A 23,691-nucleotide genomic window follows, 5' to 3' on the forward strand; every position below is an offset into this window, starting at 1 on the left:
CTGTCAGTGCAGGCTGGGGCGTAGGCCATGTGTTGTGATAACGTCAATTCACAAAATAAATCCTTCTGTAACCTTACTCTTCAGTGGGTCTTGACACTTCCAACATCTTAGACTTCCCAAGTGCTTGTTCCTATTAAAGTAGGAGGCTACTCGTCTTGACATTCTGTTGCGCTTTTTCACGTAACCTCTTCTTACCCTTAAACAAGAGACTGGTTCCGATTCATCTCGAAGTTCAGACAAGACATTTCTAATTTAACCTGAAGCTTGCTTCCTTCAATTGCGTCTTGGAAGGCCATGTAATGTGTTGGCGCTAAACTACAGCTGTATCTTAGATAAAGCCTGAATTTGAGAAAACCTTTCTCGGTTGGGGGGGGGGGGGGGGGGGGGGTCTCAGTTAGCCTGCCGAACATAAAGCTTAATATAGTAGATCAAGTCTATTATTCTTGTGCGCCTTGAAAGCGAAACTCAGACATTAGCGCTTGTCTCTTAATAAAAATCTTATCTTGTGGACACAGAGGACCTCATTCCAGATAACCAGGCAGCCATTACCCCCATAATAAACTAATTTCTGTCAAGCGGGGTGTAAAGACACCGCTTCCTTCACATGCTTCGCAGGTTTGGTCCCATTGATTGTTTACAACCACGAATTGAAATGGCACTTTATCTCCTTATAAGGTCTCAACAGAGCAAGCTTTGATTAACTAGCCTACATATTCAGTGGATTTACAGGGTGTGTAGGCTGGGTCTCAAATTACTCCTTTGTGAAGGTCATTTAGAGTTGAAACACACGACTACACAATCAAGGAATTTTAATCGGTAGCCTATTCATATTTATATTTCCCCCAAAATTAATTAACAGTTGTATTATACAATATTACTTCTTTGTTATTGTCTTGAAATCTCATGAAATTCTCCACATTCTTCCAATTCGCACTGCAACAGAATGTTTCTTACTGATAAAAATTAGCCGTGATTTTTTTGCTTACTCTTTAGGGCAGGTCTCGGTAATTGATGATAAATCGAAATGGTCACCTTTTCAATTCGCATTCCTATTCTTACTTGGATAAAAGTAACATTCAAATAATCAAGACGGCTGTATTAAATTAATTTTGCATTAAATTTTCAAAGAGCACAGTGTTCCACATTGTAGGTATAGACCTTATCCCCGGGGAAATATGGATGTCAAGATGCTGAAATCCACTGTACCGCGAGGCTCGTAGACATCAGCAGCAGCCACTATGTCAGTGGTTGAATACACCAGTCTTAAAAAAATAAAATAAAATAAATTTTAAAAAACAGTCGAACCTCGCCAATATTTCAATTTTTGACATCTAGTGGCCCATTGGCATTGCAGGCCCACGTTTGATGAAAATGTCCCCTTTAAAACCACATGAATGTGTTTTAAATGGGACATCCCCCCTCCCCACACCCTACTACACGCTAACACCAATCAACAAACAACCAATGTGTACAAAACAAGTCCACCATTCCCATTATGGTTTTGATTTTGGGGATTCACCAGGGCTGCAGATCCGATAATTACAATCCGTTATAAAGATGATTTACCACGTCTACCGCCCCGCTGGAGGAGGCTGGGTCACCCCTGAATGCTGATGAAATTCCAAGGATCCGGTCCCATGGGATCCCCTACATCTGCTGCCCTTGCGAATATACGGAAAGCGCTTTGGACCCCTCATTCATAACTACAAATATTTCGTACAACTTGCTAACCTTCTCAGGCAGGATGTCAGAAAGTCTTTAGCGAACGAGGGGCTTTCTAAGCGTGTCACTAGATCAAGCTGAAATAGTTAGATGCTCAATCTTTCTTAAATGATGGATGAACAAAATATGAGGGTTGGGATTTAATGAATAATTTATTTATACAACAAAGCCTGTGTTATTCCAGTAAAACCGAATTCAATATGCCTGGCGGTGTAGCAAAAGGGAATTAAAGTATAGCCTAAATGTGTATTGCGTATTATTGAATTGTAAAGACACAAATTAATAACTTCAGTTATATATCTTGAAGGCCACAATCTAGAATTGTCTTTTGACCAAACGTGAATAATCAAAAACATCGCGAACACAATGAGAACTCTGTTGTAATCCCGAAATGTAAGAAGACTATTATTTACACTGAAGTAAATTACTATTTAGTAGTTTGGTTGTTGCTTAAGTAGCCAGACGTAGCTTAGGTGGTTTCAACGATTACTCGCACGGTTGACCTGTCTCAAAACGTGATATAGAGTCGAAAAAACAATAGCTAAAGGTCGAGGCGTCCAACGAATGAGGGTTGCTAATGAAGGAGCTTGATGTAATTGTTTGCTCAGTTGGCCATGTCCGAAAACTGTGTGGATCAACCAGTTTCAGCTTTTCAATTTCCATTTTCAATTTCCGATTTGCAATTCATGAAGAGGAAAGCAGTTTGTTGCTAACAAGTCTCCCGCTTCTCATCTCATGTCAACCTAATATAGAGGTTTTAACCCCTGTGGCCGGATTGGTTATATTCAATTCCTTTGAATATTCCTACAATACATGTTCTATGAAGTAACAATTGTTCATGGATCTCTGCAACCCCATTGGTTTGAATTGTAAAAAACAACCACTGACCATAATGTTTTATACACAACCATTATTTTGTGTGCGACAACTCTAATACTCCCATTAAATAAAATTAACACAGTATAAACATAGTATGACAACACAACACCAGCAAGCATGAATACGACCTGGGGGTCTAAGTTGGAGCTGATGACATGTTGGATAAGGGTTGAAAAGGACAGCTTCAGTACCATGGACAGTGATAATGAACAACTCAATTGAAAATCTGCATAATGTAGGCAACCATTGATACAATTGTTGACCCTTTAAAATGGGACAAAGCGATTTATATACAAACAACATGGGTGATTAACCCTCCGCACTTTAAATGAAAGCCGATATAAATTTTCAACCAAATTACCAAATCAAAATGTTATCCTTTCGATTAGCAATTTCACTTATTTTCAACGGTTGCGGTGATACAGTAAAAAAAAAAAACATAATTAAAAAAAAAAACTAAGAATGGCTCCCCACATTGAAATACTTAAAAAGGCTAAATTTGACTTCCTCTTAAAATAGCCTACGCTAGGCATATTAATTAGATATAAGGTAGAATTCAATATAACAAGTATGGTTGGTTTTCGGTCTTGCTTGTGAACTGCTCATAACGCAATGCCACCTGGTTCCTTAACAGATGATGTACTGAGCAGAAGGGGGCACTACTACTCCCAGTTTCAAAATGGTTGTGAAACCGCGCTGTTGCAGACAAATTTAAATACACCCAAAACTTTATGCGACAGAGAGACAGACCGAGAGAGAGAGAGAGAGAGAGAGAGAGAGAGAGAGAGAGAGAGAGAGAGAGACTTCTGTAGTTTTTTGTCAATAAAAAGCAAAACACTGCTCCAAACATGTTTTCAGCAATGGGGAATTCCTTTATATCGCGTTTCTTACAACAAAACAGGTAAAATGTAAAGGCATCTACAATCAAAAGTTTACTGTGTTCTAGAGTTAGCATAGTTACACTTTATGTAAAACCGTGCATTTAGCTGATTTTGGTGCAAATATGACCAACTGGCACGATTAATTTCGGTTTTATCTTAAAATCTTCCTTCTGTTTCATATCCTTAAAAATCTGGAAAGTCGAGAAAGCGCTGGTAAGAAGTAATTAAGCGCCATTAATTTTAACAATGTCTAATTTCCCTGGCTGTCATCAATGTTCTTTTTGTTTCTTCTTGGCCAGCTCATTTGGAAGCCTCCATCGCTCTGATCAAGTGGTCCTAAACATTTCACAATTTTGGTAAAGAACTGTTGAACTGTTTAGAACCACTCCACCAAAGAGACAAAAACATTTTCGACAGAAACTGACCGAATCTTCCCAACTCCAGGTGAAAGACTGTTCATAAAGACAAATGACAAAACAAATCAAGAAAATGGAAGTTTAACTCAAGATACTAAATTAACAACACGCATCTATAGCAAATAACATATTCAAAAAATGCATAGCCTGTTGCTTAACAGACCAAAATGTGCCTGTAAAATGCAAGCATTTGGCAGCAACTTCAATTTAATAAAAGTCTATCCAAAAATCCACGTCCTTAAAATTCCATTCTAGTAATAATTTAAGTATTTACCTCGCTGAGTGGAAGAGATTCATTTGTAGCGTTGATACTTCAACTGTACGTCTTGTACCTGCCTCACCTCCTTATATACAGTATTGTTGTCGGTAGGCAGTGCACTGGGGCCCGATGATCAACCGAGGAATGAAGGCCTTGCCGGTCTAACCGGATGAGCTGGGTCCCCAGCAGCCGGCGCTCCGGCGACTCCTCGGGAGGACGGAAGCCATGCGATTCGCTGCTCACCTGTCGGACTGGTCCGGGCGCGAGACGCACCTGAAGGCCCGAGACAACCTACACCCTCCGAGTCCATAGTCATGAACAGGAAATATGACACACAGACAAAACGTTCTTTGGATAGAAGAGGATAGACAGCGTAGTCTTTAGAGATGAGATTTTATTACTTATTTCATTAGCAAAAATGCAGAAAAACAGACAACATGCTGCCAGTCTCTTTGAAAAAAATAGTGTTGTACCTATTGCGGTTTCCAAAGGTCGTGTTTCATTTTATAGGTTTAAAATGCTGGCAACGTTACTGCGCAAAAAACTGAAAGGGTGGATAGGCAGACGTTCTATGGATATATCCACACACGTTACAGAAATGCTATTGTTTTTACAAACGCCCCCCCCTCCCCCCCCATTTCTGTGTAGTTGACCAAATAGAGGTCTGTCTGCCGTTTTCTCAAGTGCAAAAAGACAGACTTTTATTATTCAGAATTTCCGACTGATTTCGGTCCTGCCCAGCATGAGATTTCAACAAGCTATCGATAATGAAAATGACCTCCAGAAAAACGTATTAAAATTCATACAGATGCTATTACAATGCAAATGTTACGTTGCGGGAAATACAACTGTACACTGGAACTACGTATCTTAAAAAAGGTTCCCATTACTGTCTTGCTTCACTTCATTCAATAAGATTAAAATTTTGCATGTAGCTTCAAACGTTGAAACAGGTTTATAAAACGTTGTGTGTGTCCTAGCTGGCCAGGCTGAGGATAATTTGCAAAAGACTGGCCACCTGCTGAATCGATTACGAATCCTTGAAGGCATCTGAATATCCCAGAGTACGGATTACAGTGCAGTTAGTTAATCACGCCATTCCACAAGGAAAGGCCAAACACTCAGATTGCTGCTACGAGGCTCTGAAAAAAGTTTAGAAGGCAGCAAACAAACCAGAACTGTTGAAGCTTGCCAGTGCTCAGCAATTCCAGGAAGCTATTTGAGCATTTCAGTCGCTGCCAGGAACTGAGTGCTATAAAGGCCCTGTAAAGATTAAAGTTGACGTTTACAGGGCTGGGGAGGGAAAGGAAATTGATTTTGTATTGGGTTTCCATGCCCTTGCCAGTCGGAAGCAAACGTATTTTCATTAAATAAGAGGCTGGATTCCAGGGTACAGTGATTCTGGCTCTGCTGTACTATAGCTGGGCTGTACTACACACACATGGCATTAGAATCCACTCAGTTTGGCATGTGTGTGTGTGTGTGTGTGTTCTCAACAGACTTTACTTGATGAAGCTGCCAGCTCATGTCCTAGATTCCAAACTTCTCAATCACAAATCATTACTGGGCTTATTCAGATTATAATACTATAGCTACACAGCTGCACTTGACATGATGAATCAAGATGATTTGTGACCAATAATGGAAACAAAACTTCATAGACCATTGCCATTCAAAGAGCTGACGTCATGCAAATGTGTTTTATTGCCGTTTGGAGGAGCAGGAAATTTGCTTTAACCAGATATACCTAATAAAGTGCCAGTGACTGTGTATGTATGTGTATGTGTATATGTACATACACAGAGCTCATTCTAATGCCATTGATAACATTAGCAATTTTGTAATAATCTGTTATACAAAACCCAACTAATCCATTACTAATAAGGATTCAGAGGAATCACAGCAGTACTTCATGCATGGGAAACTTACAGAAACAATTAAAAAAAATGACACATATTATCCATAACTGTATTTATGTGTTTTATTGTGTGCTTTTCTGTATCCAGTTGGTATCACAGAAAGAGTAACAATGGATCACACATGAAACAACACAAAGAACAGACTCCCCTTTCCTATAACAATAAAGTAGTTATTACACACTTCAACGGTATATTAAAATAGTTTACTACATTCAAATAGGGTGTTTTACAAAACCAAGTCTAAATTGAACAGATGTAAAGTACTCACTTGTGTGCTATTTATTTTGGTATAAGACCTGGATGTAACGGGTAGCTGCTGGTTAGCGATTATGTCATACTATGTCCCACTCGCAGCACAAAATGGAAACCTGAGGAGGCTGGCAGTGGGTAGCTGGGCTGGGGAGACAGACAAGAACCTGGAGCATGGAGCAGTAGGGAGAGAGGGGCAGGACTCAGGCTCCACTCAGGTCAGTGGGCAAAATAAAGCATTGCAGAGCAGGATCAGATGCCAGGCGAGGCAAGCCATGTAGACAGAGGTAGGAGACATAGACAGATAAGCTAGGGACGCACTAGGAGCATGTCACTCCATGATAACATGGTGCCCCCCCCCCCCCCCCCCACATTACATTGCCCCATAACACCACAGCTATTTTCATATAGATAAAAACACACACAATCACAAAGCTTCTCCATCAATGAAATACAGGGTCTGAAAAATATCCCTTTGTGTAACAGATTCTGAGATCAGAGTAATTTTTTAAGTGCTTTCTATCATCTCTGAGATCAGAGTCATTTTAGATGTGCGTTCTAAATATTCCATAAGCTAAGTATGAAATTTAACCTGCAATCTCCAGCAATCAGTGATAATATCCGGTGTTCCACTGGTATTGCTTTTGAACACAGCATAAAATATTACAACAGACAGGACGGTTCACTCTGAGAAGTATTGCCTTTTCCCAAGTCATCAGTGATGCACTCACAGCTGTCCTTTTTATGCCAGCATTTCCAAAGAAGATGACTTTTCATTGAGAGAGAGAGGGAGAGAGAGAGAGAGAGAGAGAGAGATCAAGACATAGGGACTTCTGTAGTTTTCTGTGCTCAGGTTTTTCTTGGACATGCCATAAATTCCAGGCCCCCATTCTGAAACATACATGATGGAAAAAAAAGTCATACATTATTACATTCATGATGTATAAAGCCATTTTAGCTTGATTATTTCCTACCCACTTGTTAACATTTGAGGATAAAACCAGTTGAGCCGAAATGAGCCCGTTGCAAATAAGTAATCAGAACCACTTTGAATAGGAGAACAGGGAAAAGATGCCCACACAGGCCTAAAGAGGGAAGTACAGGACGTATGAGGGGAAAACATACTGCACACAAACACACCAGAATCTCAACCCATCAGGCCCACCAGGAAAGAGGAGGAGAGACTGCACCACTCCTCTTCCACTGAGGGAACTGCTGAGCTAAGGCACTAACACAGCCGCCTGGTTTTCCACTGCAGCACCCAGGCTGTACGGTATGAGACTAAACACCATTTAACCGAGCAAGAGGGACTCAGCTATGTTCCATTTCGGCGTGTTGGCCCGGAAACGAACTACCTGAAGCTGTAGTTACGCTGCTCTTAGCTACAGTCTGTATGCACGTTAGAGAATGCACGTTAGACCGGATCAACAAATAAATATGCAGCTTTTGCTCGCTTTCTGTTATGAGTGTAAAGCTTGTGATAGCAGCCGCAAGCCTACACTGCTGAAGAGAACGTGAGTAAAAAGGCATTTTACATAGCGATTTGGACCTGCAAGCTTTTGGCCGCTTAACAAAGTACACGTCTTGGAGAGTGGGCCAAAATCTCTAAAATGTCCGGCAGCACTCATCTTCCAGTAAAGCTTCGGTGCTGACTGACACAACGCCCTCGCTGAGCTCATTAACCCTTCCCCAGGCCAGCACCAGACTGGATTTTCTGCATTTCACCATTCCCTTCCCGGCCTGGAGAACTGCAGTGGAAAACCCTGCGAAGCCACAGCTACGCTAGCAGTGCTCGGGCACGGCGGTGGGGGAAAGGGGGACGTGCGTGCACACGCAGGACGAGATGAGCCCAGCTAAAGCATCGCTTCCTCCGGGGGTGGTGGGGGAGACGCGGGAGAGAAGGTCACCGAGACCGTGTCAAACTCCGCCAGGGTCCCCCCCCCCCCCCCCCCCCCGTGTCCCTCGGAGAGCGATAAGGGCTCGGCCAAGTGCCTCCAGACACACCTCCCGCACACGGCCACACATTTAATTAGCGCTGCAAAACGTAGACACTCCGCTAATGAGAGCAGCCAATTAGCCTTCAGACGATTCGGCTGCGGAATGCTGATGGAAACACAACAGGGCTGCGCGGTGGATGACAGAGAGCGGCAGTGCCCGGGAGAGGGGTACGGCTTCGGCTAACACTCGAGCCTCGGCCAAATCCCTCGTCACTCAATGGGCATCATCTGCTTTACATACTTAATACATCTTACAAGGACTCAGAAGTGCTGACAGAGAAGTTCTCTCTTACATAAATGCTGCATGTAAAGCATCGCTCTGTTGTTTTTGACTTGCATGCAGACTCAACAAGTCCCCTGAACAAAAAAAGCCCCCTGTCGAAAAATGCCCGGGATTACAGCAGTAAGCCTGAGCTTTTCAAATGCACGCGTAGGCCCAACCAAGTACCCAGCCATTCCTTGGGTACCTGGAATTGGTCAACCGCGATGTGAAACAGCCATTTCTAAAATGGGAAGACTGGACACGCAGGACACAACAGCACGAGCACAACCATGGGAATGTCCAGTGAGCCGACTACAGCCATGCAGTGCTAGCCAAGGACTGCAGGAGGGCAGTCCTGCATGGCGCTCTCTTCCAGCAGGAAAACAAATTCAGACATTTTACCTCCTCAGTTTCATCAGCCAGAAGCTGAAAGTAAGAACAATGCAAACAATTATGAAATATTGCACAGAAAACGCCTGCATTTTGCGATTATCTGACTGACTGATTTACAACATTGTGAAAGCATTAGTAGGGCAGGAAGGAACACATGAAACAGGTATTCTTTAATATCTGTGCTGTGTGTGTGTGTAATAAAATCTTATAATGGGCCCTTAATCGCAACATCAGGCAGTTCATCCTTTTGGAGCTGGGCCTCTCCAAACAGCCCCAAAACTCCACTTTCCTGCTCAGACTGAGAGCAGAAGTCCTGTAAAATCGATTTTCAGTAATGCTCAGTACTGCATGCATTTGAAAAAGATTTTGCTATTTAATTTCACTGCAGAAAGTGACAAGTACTCTAACCACAAAATACCAGAGGGGCAGATGTGGGAATTAAACCATTTTTATTCTTTTACTGCGAGTCTGTTCTTACCATATTCTTGTACTGCCCAGCCAGTTGCAAGAACTCCAGCACCTCCTTGTTTCCAGTTGCCTGGGCCTAAAAGAGGACAGGGAAAACAGCCAAAGACTCCTATCATTTACAGAAATTTCCACATAAAACTGACTGAACCTGGAGAGAAACCAGCCCCGCAGATCAGAGAAGCTCTGTAACTAATTTACTATTTTGTCTATTGACTATGTATTCCAGATATGTGGGTTTCAAGCAGTGACACAGCACTTTTCCCAAACAAATAGCTTCGTCTTGCTTGATTTGAGTCAGTAAAAGGGTTTACAGTAGCACACATCGTGAGTTATACTGACCCTCAGGGAACATGGGCAGAAAGACAGACCCCATTCATATTTCAGTGACCACACTTTTCCTCAGAACAAGGGAATTCAGGAGGGCGCTTCGCAGACTCACCATGTCAATGGCCGTCTGTCCGTCATATCCGGACATTCCCAGCTCCGCCCCCGCCAGGTGCCATATCATCAGTCCCTCCAGGTCCCCGCTGGCTGCCAGACTGTGACAAATCACCCGCCGCCACCCGGCCAGTACAATTACACAGGGGCCACACACCAGCTCTGGCACTTACATGCACTTAGTAACAAAGGAGGAAACACTCATCGCACTGTGAACCCTTCAAGAGAGCTGCAGCCCTTTCCCCACAAACAGGGAACCAACTGCTGTATGTAGCTTAGGCAAAAAATACCATAGAACTTCTATCTTTAGAGCCTGCACTTGGTTGAAGTGGGGGGGGGGGGGTCTTTATGTCCCACCCTATGCTACGGAACCATTGACAGATGCATGATGAATGGACTGAGTAATGTGCTACATTTTGGCTGACATCAGCCATGGGTACAAAAAAAAGCCAAATGAGCACTGATTTTACAGCAGGTAACTTACACTGTACTTAAACTGGATTAGTTGTGTAATTACCCGTAATTTTAGGTGCAAGTTAGCAGACTGCTTCTCTGTACTGTGGCAGAACAGAGATATTCAAAAAGGTCACATCATAGATATAATTTCAAATCGAGCGCTGAGTTTTGTCAGTGCAGAGTGCTGGCACTGAAAATAAGCACTAATCACCAGTTTCAATTAATGATTTTCTCAGACCATTTTCAGCGCAGTTAATCTTATGTTGGAAATTTGCATTTCCATTACACTAATAAAATAGCTACTTCAAAAAGAGCAATGTTGACTAACTGGATGCAGTGAATAATGTCATTATATTGGATTTAGCCAAAACAAATTGGTGACATTTTGCAGATTAGAAATGCTCTTTGACCAGCAAATACCAGTTCATACATTGGCAACGATGAAGCTGCTTTGTATGAGTGACAGATTAACATGCCTCACCGGCCTTTGAGGACAAGGTTGAGTGTCTCTGGCCAGTTGAGTGTAAAAGCAGGAAAACGGTCTATTTTTCTTTTTCTTTGTTGGAGAATTCTCCGGATGCCAGTAGAGCTGGCTATGCAGAAGGGTCGCATTCCTGCGCTTGCATAAGACCAGGGCAGCTGGCTGAACCTGAACGCATTTTGGGAGGTGCGCAGATACAAGGAGGGGTGGGGGGGTACCAGAGGGGGTATATTCACATCACTGTCCCCTATACCACTGATGTGTGTGACACAAGAGCCTGTTTCGCCGACAGAGAATAAGAAAAAGCATGCATGTTTCAGTTTGTACATTTTGTACATGCGTACAGTGTGTGTGTGCATGTGGGTGTATGAGTATGTACGAGTGTGTATGTGTGTGTGGGTCTGTATAAGTGTACATGCGTGTGGGTGCGCGTGCCCACCCATATACAATTATGTACCTTAGTGTGCGTGTATGTACACGACATGACCAAAAGTATGAGGGCACCCGACATCCAACATCTCATCCCAAATTATGGCCATTAATATAGAGATGGTCCACCCTTAGCCGCTATAACAACCTCCACTCTTCTGGGAAGGCTTTATACTAGATGGTGGAGCACTACTGCACAGATGTGCTTCCTCACAGAGGGGTTTTGCCTGGCTCACAGTTGGCTTTCCAATAGATCCAAAAAGTGTTGGATGGGGCTGAGGGTCAGGGCTCTGTGCAGGCCATTCAAGTTCTTCCACACCGTTCTTGATAAATCCTTTTCTATATGAACCTCGCTGTGTGCCCGGGAAGTCAGGGAAGCACACAATCATCTAGAATGTGATTTAATGCTGTAGCATTAAGATTTTCCTATACTGGAACTAAGGGGCCTAGCCCAAACCATGAACAACAGCCCCAGACCAAGGGGTGTCCAGATACTCTTGGTCATATAGTGTAGGTACGAGTGTGTACGTGCGTGTGGGCGTTTGTGTATGTGGGTATGTACAAGTGTGTACATGTGCGTGTTCGTGTGTGGGTGTGTGTATGTGTGTGGGTATGTACAAGAATGTGTGTGGGTGTCTGTATGTGTGTGTGGGTGTGTGTGTGCGCGTGTGCGCATGCGTGTGTGTGTGTATGTGCGTGTGGGTGTTTGTGAATGTGGGTATGTACAAGTGTGTACATGTCCGTGTTCGTGTGTGGGTGTGTGTATGTGTGTTGGTATGTACAAGTGCATACATGTGTGTGGGTGCGTGCGCGTGTATTAATGTGTGGGTATGTACAAGAATGTGTGTGTGGGTGTCTGTATGTGTGTGTGGGTATGTGTGTGTGTGCGCGTGTATGTGTGTGTCTGAAAGTGTACGTGCGCGCATGCTGGGGAGCCTCACCTGCAGAGCTCAGAGCCCGCATCCTCCAGCTCGTCTCGAGACAAGTGGGCCCCGGTCTGCCTCAGCAGCTTCACTATGTCCTTGTGTCTGGAGAAGCACGGATGGACTTGAGGTTAAACACGAAGGCTCTTCAATAAGTATTTTAACGATCAGTATTTGTGTTTAAACAGAGACTGTTTCAAGGCCTGCCCTTCAGAAGTGAGCTAGTACAAAAACAGTCCTATTGAAAGAACGGCCATAATCTATATCACATTGTCAAAAGTCAATTGTAGCACTTTAAATATTAGTTTTGAAAAAGTGTAATACACATGGTGAGATAAAATGAAAACGTCAGATGTTCCCAAAGTAGGCTAGAAAGAACATCTTCACGAAACACTTGGATTTGCAAGGATTGAAGACAATCCATTGTTGAAGCTTTGATGAGATTCAACCTCCACTGAATACATCGATTGAGAAATCTCTTTAGACAGCTTCCTAGATGCAGGGTTGAAAAGGAATTCCGGCATTGTCTTAAGGCGCTAAGGCGTAGTTCACTGTGTGGTATGCTAGTACAAGCCCCACAGCTCAGCCAATCACAGCCCACCCCAGACTTTGTTTCATCAATTCCGGAACTTTGCTTTGAGGTAACACTATGTGTCAGTAAGACAAATGTCCAGAAACAAGCCAAACCAAAAGCATTACATTTCTGAGGGTTTTATCAGTACCAGAGGTGAAAAAGCATTCCTGTAAGAAAATCAGGTCATCAGGATTACTGCAAGGACACACCTATGCAACAAAGATGGGGAAGTACACGTGAAACAATTGAGAACCATGCAGGAGAAATCATCCACCATTTGCTCAGTGAACAGATTCCAACTGTACATTTGAGTGAACCATGTCAAAAACTGGGCCTGACTTTCCTTGTCAGCTAAGGATATTAGCGCAAGTCACAAACAGCAAACATTAGTCACCCAGCTATGTCCTAAGGGCGATGACGGTGACAGGTTACAGCCTGGCTCGGCGACAAGCACGGACAAGCCCGTACACCCCCACACTGAAACTCCTACACACCAGCACCCACAGGCTCAGCACAGCGACTTTCTGTTGAGAGCTTCAGGCTATTTTATCACCAAAACAATGGCGGTAAAATAGAAACGATACACCCCTATTCAACTCGCAGAGAACGGCAGCCTCTCCAAGTCCATGGACTGGAAGGGAGAAGGACTTCCAATGCCGGCAGAAAAAGCCAATGGCTCCGTGAAGCAGGGCCGGAAGTCTCATTTGCGATGTGCATGCTTCGACAGTAAGAGAGCAGGCTTTCAGTATGGGCCCACCTGACTTGGTGCTATTTTCGGAGTAAGGCGTTACTGCGGTATTGGCAGTTTCGCATTCTCGCCCCCGGAAAACCCTCTCCCCCACCCTCGCCTGCCTTCCTTCTCAAGACGCCGTTGTTACCGAAGCGCACGTTCGTACACTTAAACTTTTGTCTAGCTTGGAGAGGAGCCAGGGTGGCTACCTGCCATAGAAATGAGCGGCAGCAGGTAAGTCTGGTTTTAGGGGCCTCTCTGCATCTGATCCGCCCCCATTTCCAGTCCATTCCTTTTAAGTACATAAGGAAGGGAACTTATGACGTTCTGCAAAGAAATGTCAGCTCATTTTGGAGTTAATTTTGGAAGCTAAAGACACTGCATACAAGTCATGTCTTAAAGGAGTGTTTTCCAAATTCTGAACTAATACCTGTAACCAGCAAAAATCACCTGGTCCTCAGAGCTCTTACCATGCACACAGCCAACACTGTGCTGTGCACTTGTAAAAAGTGACATAGACTGTGACACACAAAATGCCACACAGAGGTGTGAGCCACAAACCGAGAGCTGTCAGCCGACTGAGGGCAAACAGGCCTGACCGTGTCTCGAGGAACCCTGGGGTCTCGGGTTCGAGATGGGACCAAGAGTACGCTTCCATCTCCTTGGTAACATGCAGTTTTAAACCTTCTTTTTCCGGGCTGACGACAGCGTCGTGCTGGAGTTGGCCACTCAGACGAGACTAGGGACTCCAGCCACCTCGCTCCTCTCTATAGCTGACTTGGCACAATGTTTCCTGGCCAAATTCCCAGTATGGTTCTCTCAATCTGGCCGTGTAATCATCGCACAATTTAATTGGCTTAATAAGTACTCCCACTCCATCTCAGCTGATGTGTAGTGAGCATTTTGGCACAAAATGGCTGCTGTGTATCTCTCAGGTGGATGCTACATATTGGTGGTGGATGAAGACAGTGCCCTCCTTCACTGTGAATCACTTTGAGATCCTGAAAACAAAGCCACTATACCAACGTGATTCATTATTGCAATTTAATCCAAGTGCATGAAATTCAGGCAAACAGATCATCGGGCCAAAGACACATTTACTTAACAGATATTAAGCTCTTCATCAATAACTGCAGCCTGAAAAATATAGCCTTAAACAATACTCCCTAATGAGAAGATGATTTGCAATACAATCTCACTGGATGCCAAAAAAGACAAACTAATTATTGTAAAAAAAAATGATATAGAATTAGTATTGGCAGCTAACAATTAGCCTAATTAGCGAAAATGAATGAAGTGGCCTCTGGACCCCATTAAAGTTCCTCTGCTGTTCCTCCGTCCTGCTGGGAATCCGGAGTCCCTTCCCGGATACGTTTCTAATTTAGCAGGCAGAGACCACCATCCTCCCCATTTTAATGAGGCTCCGGTCTCAAACTGCGTTCTGTTTGTACAGACGTTCTCCACGGGGGAATAATGGCTTCCAAAATGGGTTGAAAAAGAAAGAAAAAAACAAACAAAACAAAAACAAGGTCATTATGCCACTTATCCAGTGGAGGCTGGAGTTGAGCGGCTAATCCATGGAGGTGATCGATTTCCATTATCGCCACTTTCGCTCAAAGCGGGAGGCTAACCAAAGAGGCGGCCGGACCAGGCCGAGCCCCGAGGCTCCCGTCGCTCCTACCTGAAGCGGACGGCGTTGCGCAGGGGCGTGGCTCCATAGCGATCCCTGGCATAGACGGTGGCACCCTTGCCCAGGAGGTACTGCACCACAGCGAGGTGACCTTCACAGGCGGCGATGTGCAGGGGCGTGCGGCCGTCGTAGTCTTCCATGCTCAGGTTACTACCCTGAAGCCAAGACAAAGGCAATCACATGTACTACGTACTGCCTTAGCATGGGCCCTATTCCAGGACAATATATACAACACATTAAGGCTGGACTTCACACACTGAACCAGCTGCACAGTTTAAAGGGAAAATGTTTTAACTCTCATGGGAATGCTCTGGTGATGATCCATATGATCAATCCCTTCATTTCAGAATTTGTTACACAACACGCATCAGAGTCTGTAATACAGTCTATTTCCATGTGTTTTTTTAAGCCTAACTTGTACAACCTGTAACAATAATAAAGTACTGTTTCTCAACTAGGAGTTTTTAAGGATCAAGGCCACTGATTGCACTGTATGTGAGATGAAGAAGATCATGATGATGAAATTTCAATAGTTGAAAAGGGCATGTTTTACTACATTATTCTGATGTGAAAAACAGAACAGATTTTCCCATGTCTAATTAGTTTCACACCCAGTTGACAATGGAGCACCCAATGAAATCTTGTCCAAACAGCATTCGGATGAATCATTTAGAGCAATGAATTATGCAAACGTACCAGTATAAATCACCCAATAGAAAAAACAAGCCGCAACGCATATGCCCATTTTGGGAATGTTTCTCGAACCCCACAGAACATTTAGAAAAATGTTTGCGATTTGTGAAGCAAGAACAAAAAGTAATTTAGAAAATCATTTACTTTGAGATGACAAACTTCAGAAGATGCCACTCATACTTCAAATTAGTGAATGTGAAAAGTTGCAAAGAACTCATGCATGAAAAAAACAATCTCATGAGAATGTGAGTTTCTTCCAGGCAACAGTTCAACATACACCAAAGAGGAAATTATAGTTGTTCCAGATTGGGAAGTGTTCTCTTCCTGTTATGCACATAAAGGACACCAAGCTAATCTGTCCAATCACTGCTCAGTCACCCCACAGTCATACCTTTCAGACCGGATGCCATCAGGAAGCTGAAAATAAAATTAAACAGCACCCAGTTTAGCACTATGGATGATCTACCCTTTCAGTTTACTTACAAGGCTGCATTAAAAATGTGTGAACACCAATCCCTTGTTGACATACACTCTAGAGTGAATAGGCAAACAGCAGTATAAAAACTGCACAACCTGGTAACCTGGCAACACTGCCAGACAGAAACATGTGCATCTTAATGAAAAAGCCCTGTGTATTCAGCTTTTTCAGAATGAACCTAATTATAATGTCATAATGAAATTTGCTAGGCAGACGACGCCTCAGCGTTGACATGCAAATGGTGATTTTGTTCTTATTGACGACAGGTTTGTAAATACAGTGATGTTCAGGCCCACGGCCTTTGCACAGTAAAAATGATTTGAAGTGTTCACATTTATGCCTCCGTCATTTGATTTCCCCTCTACTCCCATTTCACTGGAGAAACAAGGCATTCAGGTTTTTAGACCAGCCCAACCCAAGAGGAACGCTCGGTATCTCCCCAAATCTATCTATACGCATTCACACCCTCACTGAAGCATCACACTGGAGTCTAATATATGAGGTCTGTAGTTCATGTTAGAACCATAAAGAGAAATGTTTTCTTTCGGAACAACAGTTTAAAATAATATAAAAAATTTGAGCGCGATGTACGGCAGATTGGGCGGATTTCGGCGGCGGATGCGTACAACAGGCGATGGGGGAGGAATGCTGGGAACGAGAAGAGTCCCTGCTCAGGATGAACCAGCTCGTGCTGTGGAACCAGTCTACTTCTCAGGGACACGCCCACGTTCAACCACTGCAGGGTCTGAGGCGGCCGGCAGCCCAGCGGCCAATCGTCTCCTTCCGCGACAGAGCCCAAACCTGTCATTGGCTGAAGGAGCGGCAGTCAAAATCTAAACTTTTACCATTTCCCTAATGGCGTCCAGGGCCTCGATGTCCCCGATCTTGGCCGCGGCGCAGGCCAGGGTAGGGGTCAGCGCATCGCGGACAGCTTCCAGCTCCTGGGGACCGGGGGTGGACACGCGTTTAATGAATTACCCGACCGTCAGACGGCCTGGCACAAACACAACAGGACAGCTGCCAAATGTAAAGACCCAGCTAAAAGTCTCCCTCTAAGAATGTGTGGGGTCGCTACGGGACTCCACCGCTCACCTCCTTGCAGCTGATATTCAGGGACTTGGCGATAACCTGGATGAAGCGGCTGTCCCTCAGGGAGAACTTGGCCCCCTCGAAATCAGCGATCATCTCCCCCCTCAGGTTCTGGCTCAGCATCTGGGACAGGCAGCGGAGGGGCACACAGTCAGAACAACACAGCATCAGACCCAAACTTTCAAATGCAATTCAGGGATCTTGATGACGTAACGTGACAATGCTTTCTTTTTGGTGTGGCTTTTACCTACAGTGAAAAGAGGCAGCAACAAGGATAGTGACAGAACACTGTTAAACTTTCCAACTGAGGAGACAGTGAGAATGCTGGTATATGAGAAGCAGATTCCAGTTCAGACAGAGCATATTTATGCAGCATTAACAGGTCATAAGAGACCTGGAGAGAGACTGCCGTGGCTTGGCGTTGTTGCTTATCTTGAGCATTACCTAATTCAACATGTGATGGGACCTGCGATAAAAACAGCCCTGTTACTTCCTGCTTTAGGGCATAAGGTACCCCTTACACATGTAACACAAGCCACAGCTAAGCACACCAGGCTGTGTCAGGAAAACACAGTCGCCGATGCAGTGGAAATACGGGCAGTGCTCTAGGCTCAAACTCTCATGGGATCTCAATGCATAATTGGGACTCCTTTCCCTCTCACTTTCTGACACCCAATATGAATGCAACTGGATCTCCTGACGCCGCTGCAATCTTTGTAGCAGCGAATTAAATTCATGCGAGCCTGATTTAGAAGCATTTAAATGAAGCCATGAAATCAGAGGGGCCTGTCTCTGGGCCGGTAGCATGTGACATCAGAGCAGGAAGTTCACCGGTACGTCAGTCCATAGGCCTGTAGTGACAGACCCCAGTCTACTTCCGGAGACTAGGCGAGTGAAATGGGAGGGCCTGTGACTGGCTGATTGCTTCAGACCTTTCGCTTTCCCTCCGTGCTGAGGTCCTGCTTGGCCAACACGTGGGACAGCTTGGAGAGAGCAGCCTCCGGCGTCATATCACAGCCTGCGATGAGCCCGGCGTCACTCAGGGCCTGAGACACACACACATGCGTGCACACACACGTACGTGCACACACACGCACGCACGCACGTGCACACACACGCCCACGCCCACACACACACACACACACACACACACGCCGCACGCACGCACGTGCACACACGCCCACGCCCACACAGAGACAAAAAAAAAGACAAACACAAAAATGTTTAAAAATGATATAACAGTGTACTATATGGGCACATTTGCTCAGCTACAGTCAAGCAACACTCTACTCCACGGGCTGTTCAGCATTAACTATGAAAAGGGTTAACCGCTTGCTAACTGCTCGCTAAAATCTCAGTTCAGCACTCAATGGCCAGGTGAGGGTTTGGGCATCCTCTCTGTGGGAGGAACAACCTCTCTGTGGGAGGCAGGGAAACCTGACGCGCTCTCTCTGCATGTTCGGACATGCTGCCATGCTGCCATCGGTTGCCAGACAATCAGGTCACATGATCACACCGCCTTCCTCTGAAGCACAGTTGCTGGGTGGAACATGAGCTCCGGTGTGTGTATGAGCGTGTACATGGGTGTGTGTGTGTGTGTGTGTGTGTGTGTCCGTGCGTGTGTGTGTCTATGTGTGTGTGCACATAAATTTAAGTTCCCATGATGGATGAAAAACAAACACAGCAGTTGATCAGAAATGAAAAATGGTTTGCATGCCAATTTCTCCAACAAGAACAGCAGAAAGGAGAAACTTGTTACATAAACACTCCGGCTTTCATAAGCAGCGTCTCACATGCTGGAGCTAACCCAGCCAGCATCCAGCCCCATTTAGATGAGCTTCGTACCATCTATATGAACTGTGCCTCTCTCATACGAGAGGAATACAGGATACCGCTGAACCTTGGTCACATGACCAGGGTGCAGAGCAAAGTGTAAGGTGTGTGGGCGGTACCTTGCCCGTTGCATAGGACATAGTGACAGAGCCCCGCAAACACTGGGTGCAGTTGACCATGATCACGCCCCTCTCGGTGGCCTTGTGGAACTCCTCCAGCAGGTCCGCGCGGTTGTCAGGAGCGTTCCCGCTGCCGTACGTCTCCAGGACGATCCCTTCCATTGGCGGCTGGAGGAAGGCCCTCACCTGCACACAGCGAACTCGTCACCACGCAGCTCAGAGCAAGCAAGGCCTTTACTGTCACTTACCCAGACCATAAAGCAATAAACCTCTCCTACTGCACACACAAACTATAACATAATACAACATAATGCCTCTTTCTGCACACAAAAAAATCCAATTACTAACCACCGCACATTAAAACTGCACAGTATAACACAACACAGCACACCTTAACTTCACTGTAAAGTTATTATCAGCACTGTGAGTACAGAGATACCACGCTCAGTGACCTCATTCATAGACTGCATGTGTTTGCACAAAGAATCCAGAATGAAGTTTCTGTGGCTCTCAAGGTCGTGGGGGAACTTTGACGAGACGTCTCCTGACTCATGACTGACAGCACTTCAGCCCAGGAGACACCGATGTCCATTCAGTCAACAGTGGGAGGGCAAAATAACCATTTAAGAGCAAAAACAGGAAATAAATCAGGCCACACTGCCTTGGATCTGCTGCCTCTGGGAGGGCTGTATAAACCTGCTCTGGGGGGGTGTGTGGGGGGGTGTGGGGGATACCACACTGAGCGGCGCGTCGCGGTGCCCAAACTGCCACACTCACGTGGGTCTGGCCAATGGGCCCTGAGAGGGAAATTATACCGTTGGAGTTTTAATAAAAAACCTGCCACCCACCGCCAGCCCATCTGCTGCCTGCTCTCCTGTCTCGGGGTAATTCACCAGCACAATTAAGTCCCCGTCCCGGGCCGCGGCTGGCAGCTGGAAATGAAGTGCCTGGCATTTTACGAGGAGGTAGACGCCGTAAAACGCCCGAGGTGGAAGGATCTCGCCCGAGCTGGCACGGGTTGGCCGCTCCGAAGCCCGCAACGACGGCTAGCTCGAAAGGGGGCTCGCGGTGCGAGGCACGACCGGTCGTTGCGAGGGCAGAGAAAACTAGGTCACCGCAGTGGGGATCCTTCAGACGTCGCGTCACTCAGATTCCCCAGGGGACCCCCGCGACCGACCGCTAAGCCTTACAACAGCGCCGACGGGACGGCCCTGAGAGACTTATCAAGTTCATCTGTTCCACACAACACAAAGAGGACAAACAGGACAAACACAGAGCACTATCATACACACACAAAGTGACACAACTATCCATCTTCTCCCAATGGAAGTAGATATGGCACGTGTTATTCAATAACAGGAATGCACAGGAATAAAACACTTTTTCACCTTTGATGTGGGTGTCATCTTCATCTTAAATAAAAATGGTGGATTTGGACAAATGCGTCACGCGCCTATTTATACGCGCTACAAATTAGATTTCTGTGTATCACAATATATGTGGTCGTCTGTTTACGCTTGATTTTAAATGAGCTGCATATCAGTCCATTCTATGCGTTTAAACTAAGGTTGCATTTCTCCTAGGTGCGGCACTCTGTGTTTTACCAGATCTGGTCGTCACGTGACTCCCGTGCTCTTATTATGGGATGTCATTCCTTAGAAGAATTTCGGTGACGCGACAAGACGCAGGCCTGAAAGTCTATATTCAGATCTGATGTAAGTGGAATCCAAGCCAGACTACCTGTACCTTCAAATCTGATTCAAACACATCTGACTTACACATGATTTTTGTGTTTAGACCACAATCATTGAACACATCAGATTTTTCAAGAAATCCCAAATTTCCCAGGGACGACCGTGGCCGGAAAATCACAGGGTCACGTTAGGACCAGCTGTGAGTTCTGCACTCAATGGCCAGAGAGGGTTTCAGTCAGTCGAGACTGACATCAAGCACCAGCGACCCCCGACAGGCAACTGGGTTCCTGGAAGTTTTAACTGTCTTCCTATCAGTAACAGCCTGTATCCGTGTGCGTCTGATTAGCAAACTGCACTATGATAAGTGGCAGACTTCACACGCTTCCGAAGAGAGCACATGCTTATCGGCACTGCATCGATGGCGGAGGTTGTGACGCAACCACCGACGAACACGAGGGCTTTCCAAATCTAGGAGAAAAGCATAGGCTATATAAAAAAACCAATAAACAAACCAGAAATTGGACATTTGTCAGGTAAAAGGAACGTTTAACCCTTTAAGGTGTAAGATCACGATTATGTGATTAGAATGTTCTCAGCTGAACATTCTAATGCTGACGTAACACTCACTACAGGTAATTGAAAGCAACGGAAAAAAACAGAGCCTTAGTAGGCAGCAGAAGAGGTGACTAACTTTCAGCCAACTGCCCTTTTTAATATATTCCACACGGAAAGACCCGTTCCAGGGCACAGCCCGGTTTCTGCCCTGACCAGTCTACTGAGCAGGCCACACCCCTGCTGCTCCGCCCCCATTACGGCAAAGAGGAAGCTCGCTGTCAATCTGCAACAGCCACGCGAGTCAAAGGTTCAACAAAGCCTGGACACCGGTTAAACCAGAGCGACGGCCTGATCAAAGCCAATCCGCGAGACCGAAGAGCACTGGTGCAAAAAATTTCACGTGCCTCATTGCCAATGCATAATAAGACCATTTAAAAAATTAATAGAAAAAAAACGCTAGCCAAGGCTGTTGGAGTCACCGTGCCAGTTTGCGGCAGTAAAAGCATCTCCCAGCTTTAACGGACGAAAGACTAAGCCTTTATATTTCTGTGCCATCACCCTCGCCTTTTGTTGATGATTAGACACGCCCCATAACTCCGGCTCATTTTTCAGCGCCTAAGTGCCGCTGGCAGGCGCCGAACCCGCTCTGCCGACGGACCGCGCGCGGCGGCCTTATCGAACCCGCGCAACACGCAGAGACAAAAAACACAGACGGTCTCCGCCAAAAGGCACAACAGCCAGGCAATTACCACCGAGCTCACATTTACATCTGCCTTCACAGGGCCTTTCTTTCTGTCTTCCTTGTGCTCTGTACATTTCTTTGAACCGCACAGCGGCACGGCGGTGATGTCACACCGCGGTTTGAAAACGGTAAGGGAGCCACTGGGGGAAATGTTTTCCAGTTGTATTTTAATAGAATTTCTTGCTCCCCAGTGATTGTTGATTAAATAATTGCTGGCAGGCAAGACTGATCAAACGAGCGCGTGCGAGGCTCTGGAATGGGTCTCCACGGACACCTCCCTCATTAGTATTCAGATTCCGTTTGGCCCCGCTGAGAACCCACGGGCGGGGCAGGGGTACCACAGTCGGGCTGGGAGTAGCACGGCTCTCGTCTGTGTGATGGACCGAACCACCTGGGAGTCGATGGAGAAACAGAGGACGGGGTTTACAGGAAGATGATGACACACCCCCCCCGGCAAACATAAGGCCGACGCATACAGGCAATCGCCCGACGTGACAACAGACTACAGAGGAACAGATAGAGGGGTGCTCTGCGTGTGGAAGCCAGATCTTTGAGCGTTGGCTGGTATTAATGCTTACACAGGTGGCGAGCACAGTGATAGTCTGGAGACCAGCCTCAGCGCGGAGAGCTAATTAAGGGCATAAATCTTGCTATACTGTACAAGATCGATCAATTAAAGTGCATCTGACAGCAAGATCCTGGTAGTGGACTGTGGCGCCGTCCAAATCTGCAATCACTGCGACATACGTTGATGGGTTGCTGCGTTACCGCCAAGGAATTTTCCATGCGGCGCTTACGGTGTCGGCTGTGATCCCAGGAAACAGGCGGAGGAGCCCCACGTTGCGGTTCATTTGGGTGTGGACCTGGAACTTGGCCGTGGTGTTGGCCCTCCATACCGTGTCCCAGTTAACTGTGGCGGGAAAGGAGAAGACGCACGGGTTCAGGACAAACGCGGGGACCATCGGCAGGAAAAGCGCTTTCGCTCTGCCCGTCGGTCCCGAGCGGCAAAATACCTGAAGATTTATCAGTGCCCAGAAGAAAACAGATGGGAGACATTACCGGAACGTTCCGCCACTCCTGTCGCGGAAGATCCTGCATGGCTAAATAACAGCTCGTTCCGAGAACCATCTGCATTTGTTTTCCTCTCCCTGCGATAACTCGGGCCCTGCGCGGCGGAGGGAGAGCGGACGGACGTGAAGAAGCACGCGTCGGGTTTACTGCTCTCTAATTCCCGCCGTTTCAGGCTGCAGTGCCCCCCCATCTGTCCCCGCTCCATCGCTGCTCTCCTCCCGTCATCTTCCAACCGTCTAATCAGCAATTAC

At 45.8% G+C, this 23,691-nt stretch overlaps 1 protein-coding gene across 4 annotated transcripts in view; it reads right to left on the reverse strand.

Annotated features, from left to right (window-relative positions):
- Positions 1-6,116: 6,116 nt before the first annotated feature.
- The window catches only part of aspg (asparaginase homolog (S. cerevisiae)), a 28,863-nt gene continuing 11,288 nt past the window's right edge, over positions 6,117-23,691 (reverse strand). For 3 of the 4 annotated variants that reach the window (XM_035420356.1, XM_035418072.1, XM_035419704.1), the window contains 11 exons: positions 23,167-23,279; positions 19,379-19,564; positions 18,359-18,472; positions 17,430-17,549; positions 17,183-17,278; positions 15,158-15,321; positions 12,191-12,277; positions 9,885-9,984; positions 9,456-9,521; positions 8,987-9,010; positions 6,117-7,216 (listed from right to left, as the gene is read on the reverse strand). In XM_035420356.1, coding sequence (XP_035276247.1) covers positions 7,175-7,216; positions 8,987-9,010; positions 9,456-9,521; positions 9,885-9,984; positions 12,191-12,277; positions 15,158-15,321; positions 17,183-17,278; positions 17,430-17,549; positions 18,359-18,472; positions 19,379-19,564; positions 23,167-23,279 — 1,112 coding nt within the window. In that variant the 3' untranslated portion in view covers positions 6,117-7,174. The remainder of the gene's footprint in view (positions 7,217-8,986; positions 9,011-9,455; positions 9,522-9,884; positions 9,985-12,190; positions 12,278-15,157; positions 15,322-17,182; positions 17,279-17,429; positions 17,550-18,358; positions 18,473-19,378; positions 19,565-23,166; positions 23,280-23,691) is intronic. The other variant, XM_035418919.1, reaches the window with a different exon arrangement.

Source organism: Anguilla anguilla, chromosome 1 (genome assembly GCF_013347855.1).
Source record: "Anguilla anguilla isolate fAngAng1 chromosome 1, fAngAng1.pri, whole genome shotgun sequence".
NCBI lineage: Eukaryota > Metazoa > Chordata > Actinopteri > Anguilliformes > Anguillidae > Anguilla > Anguilla anguilla.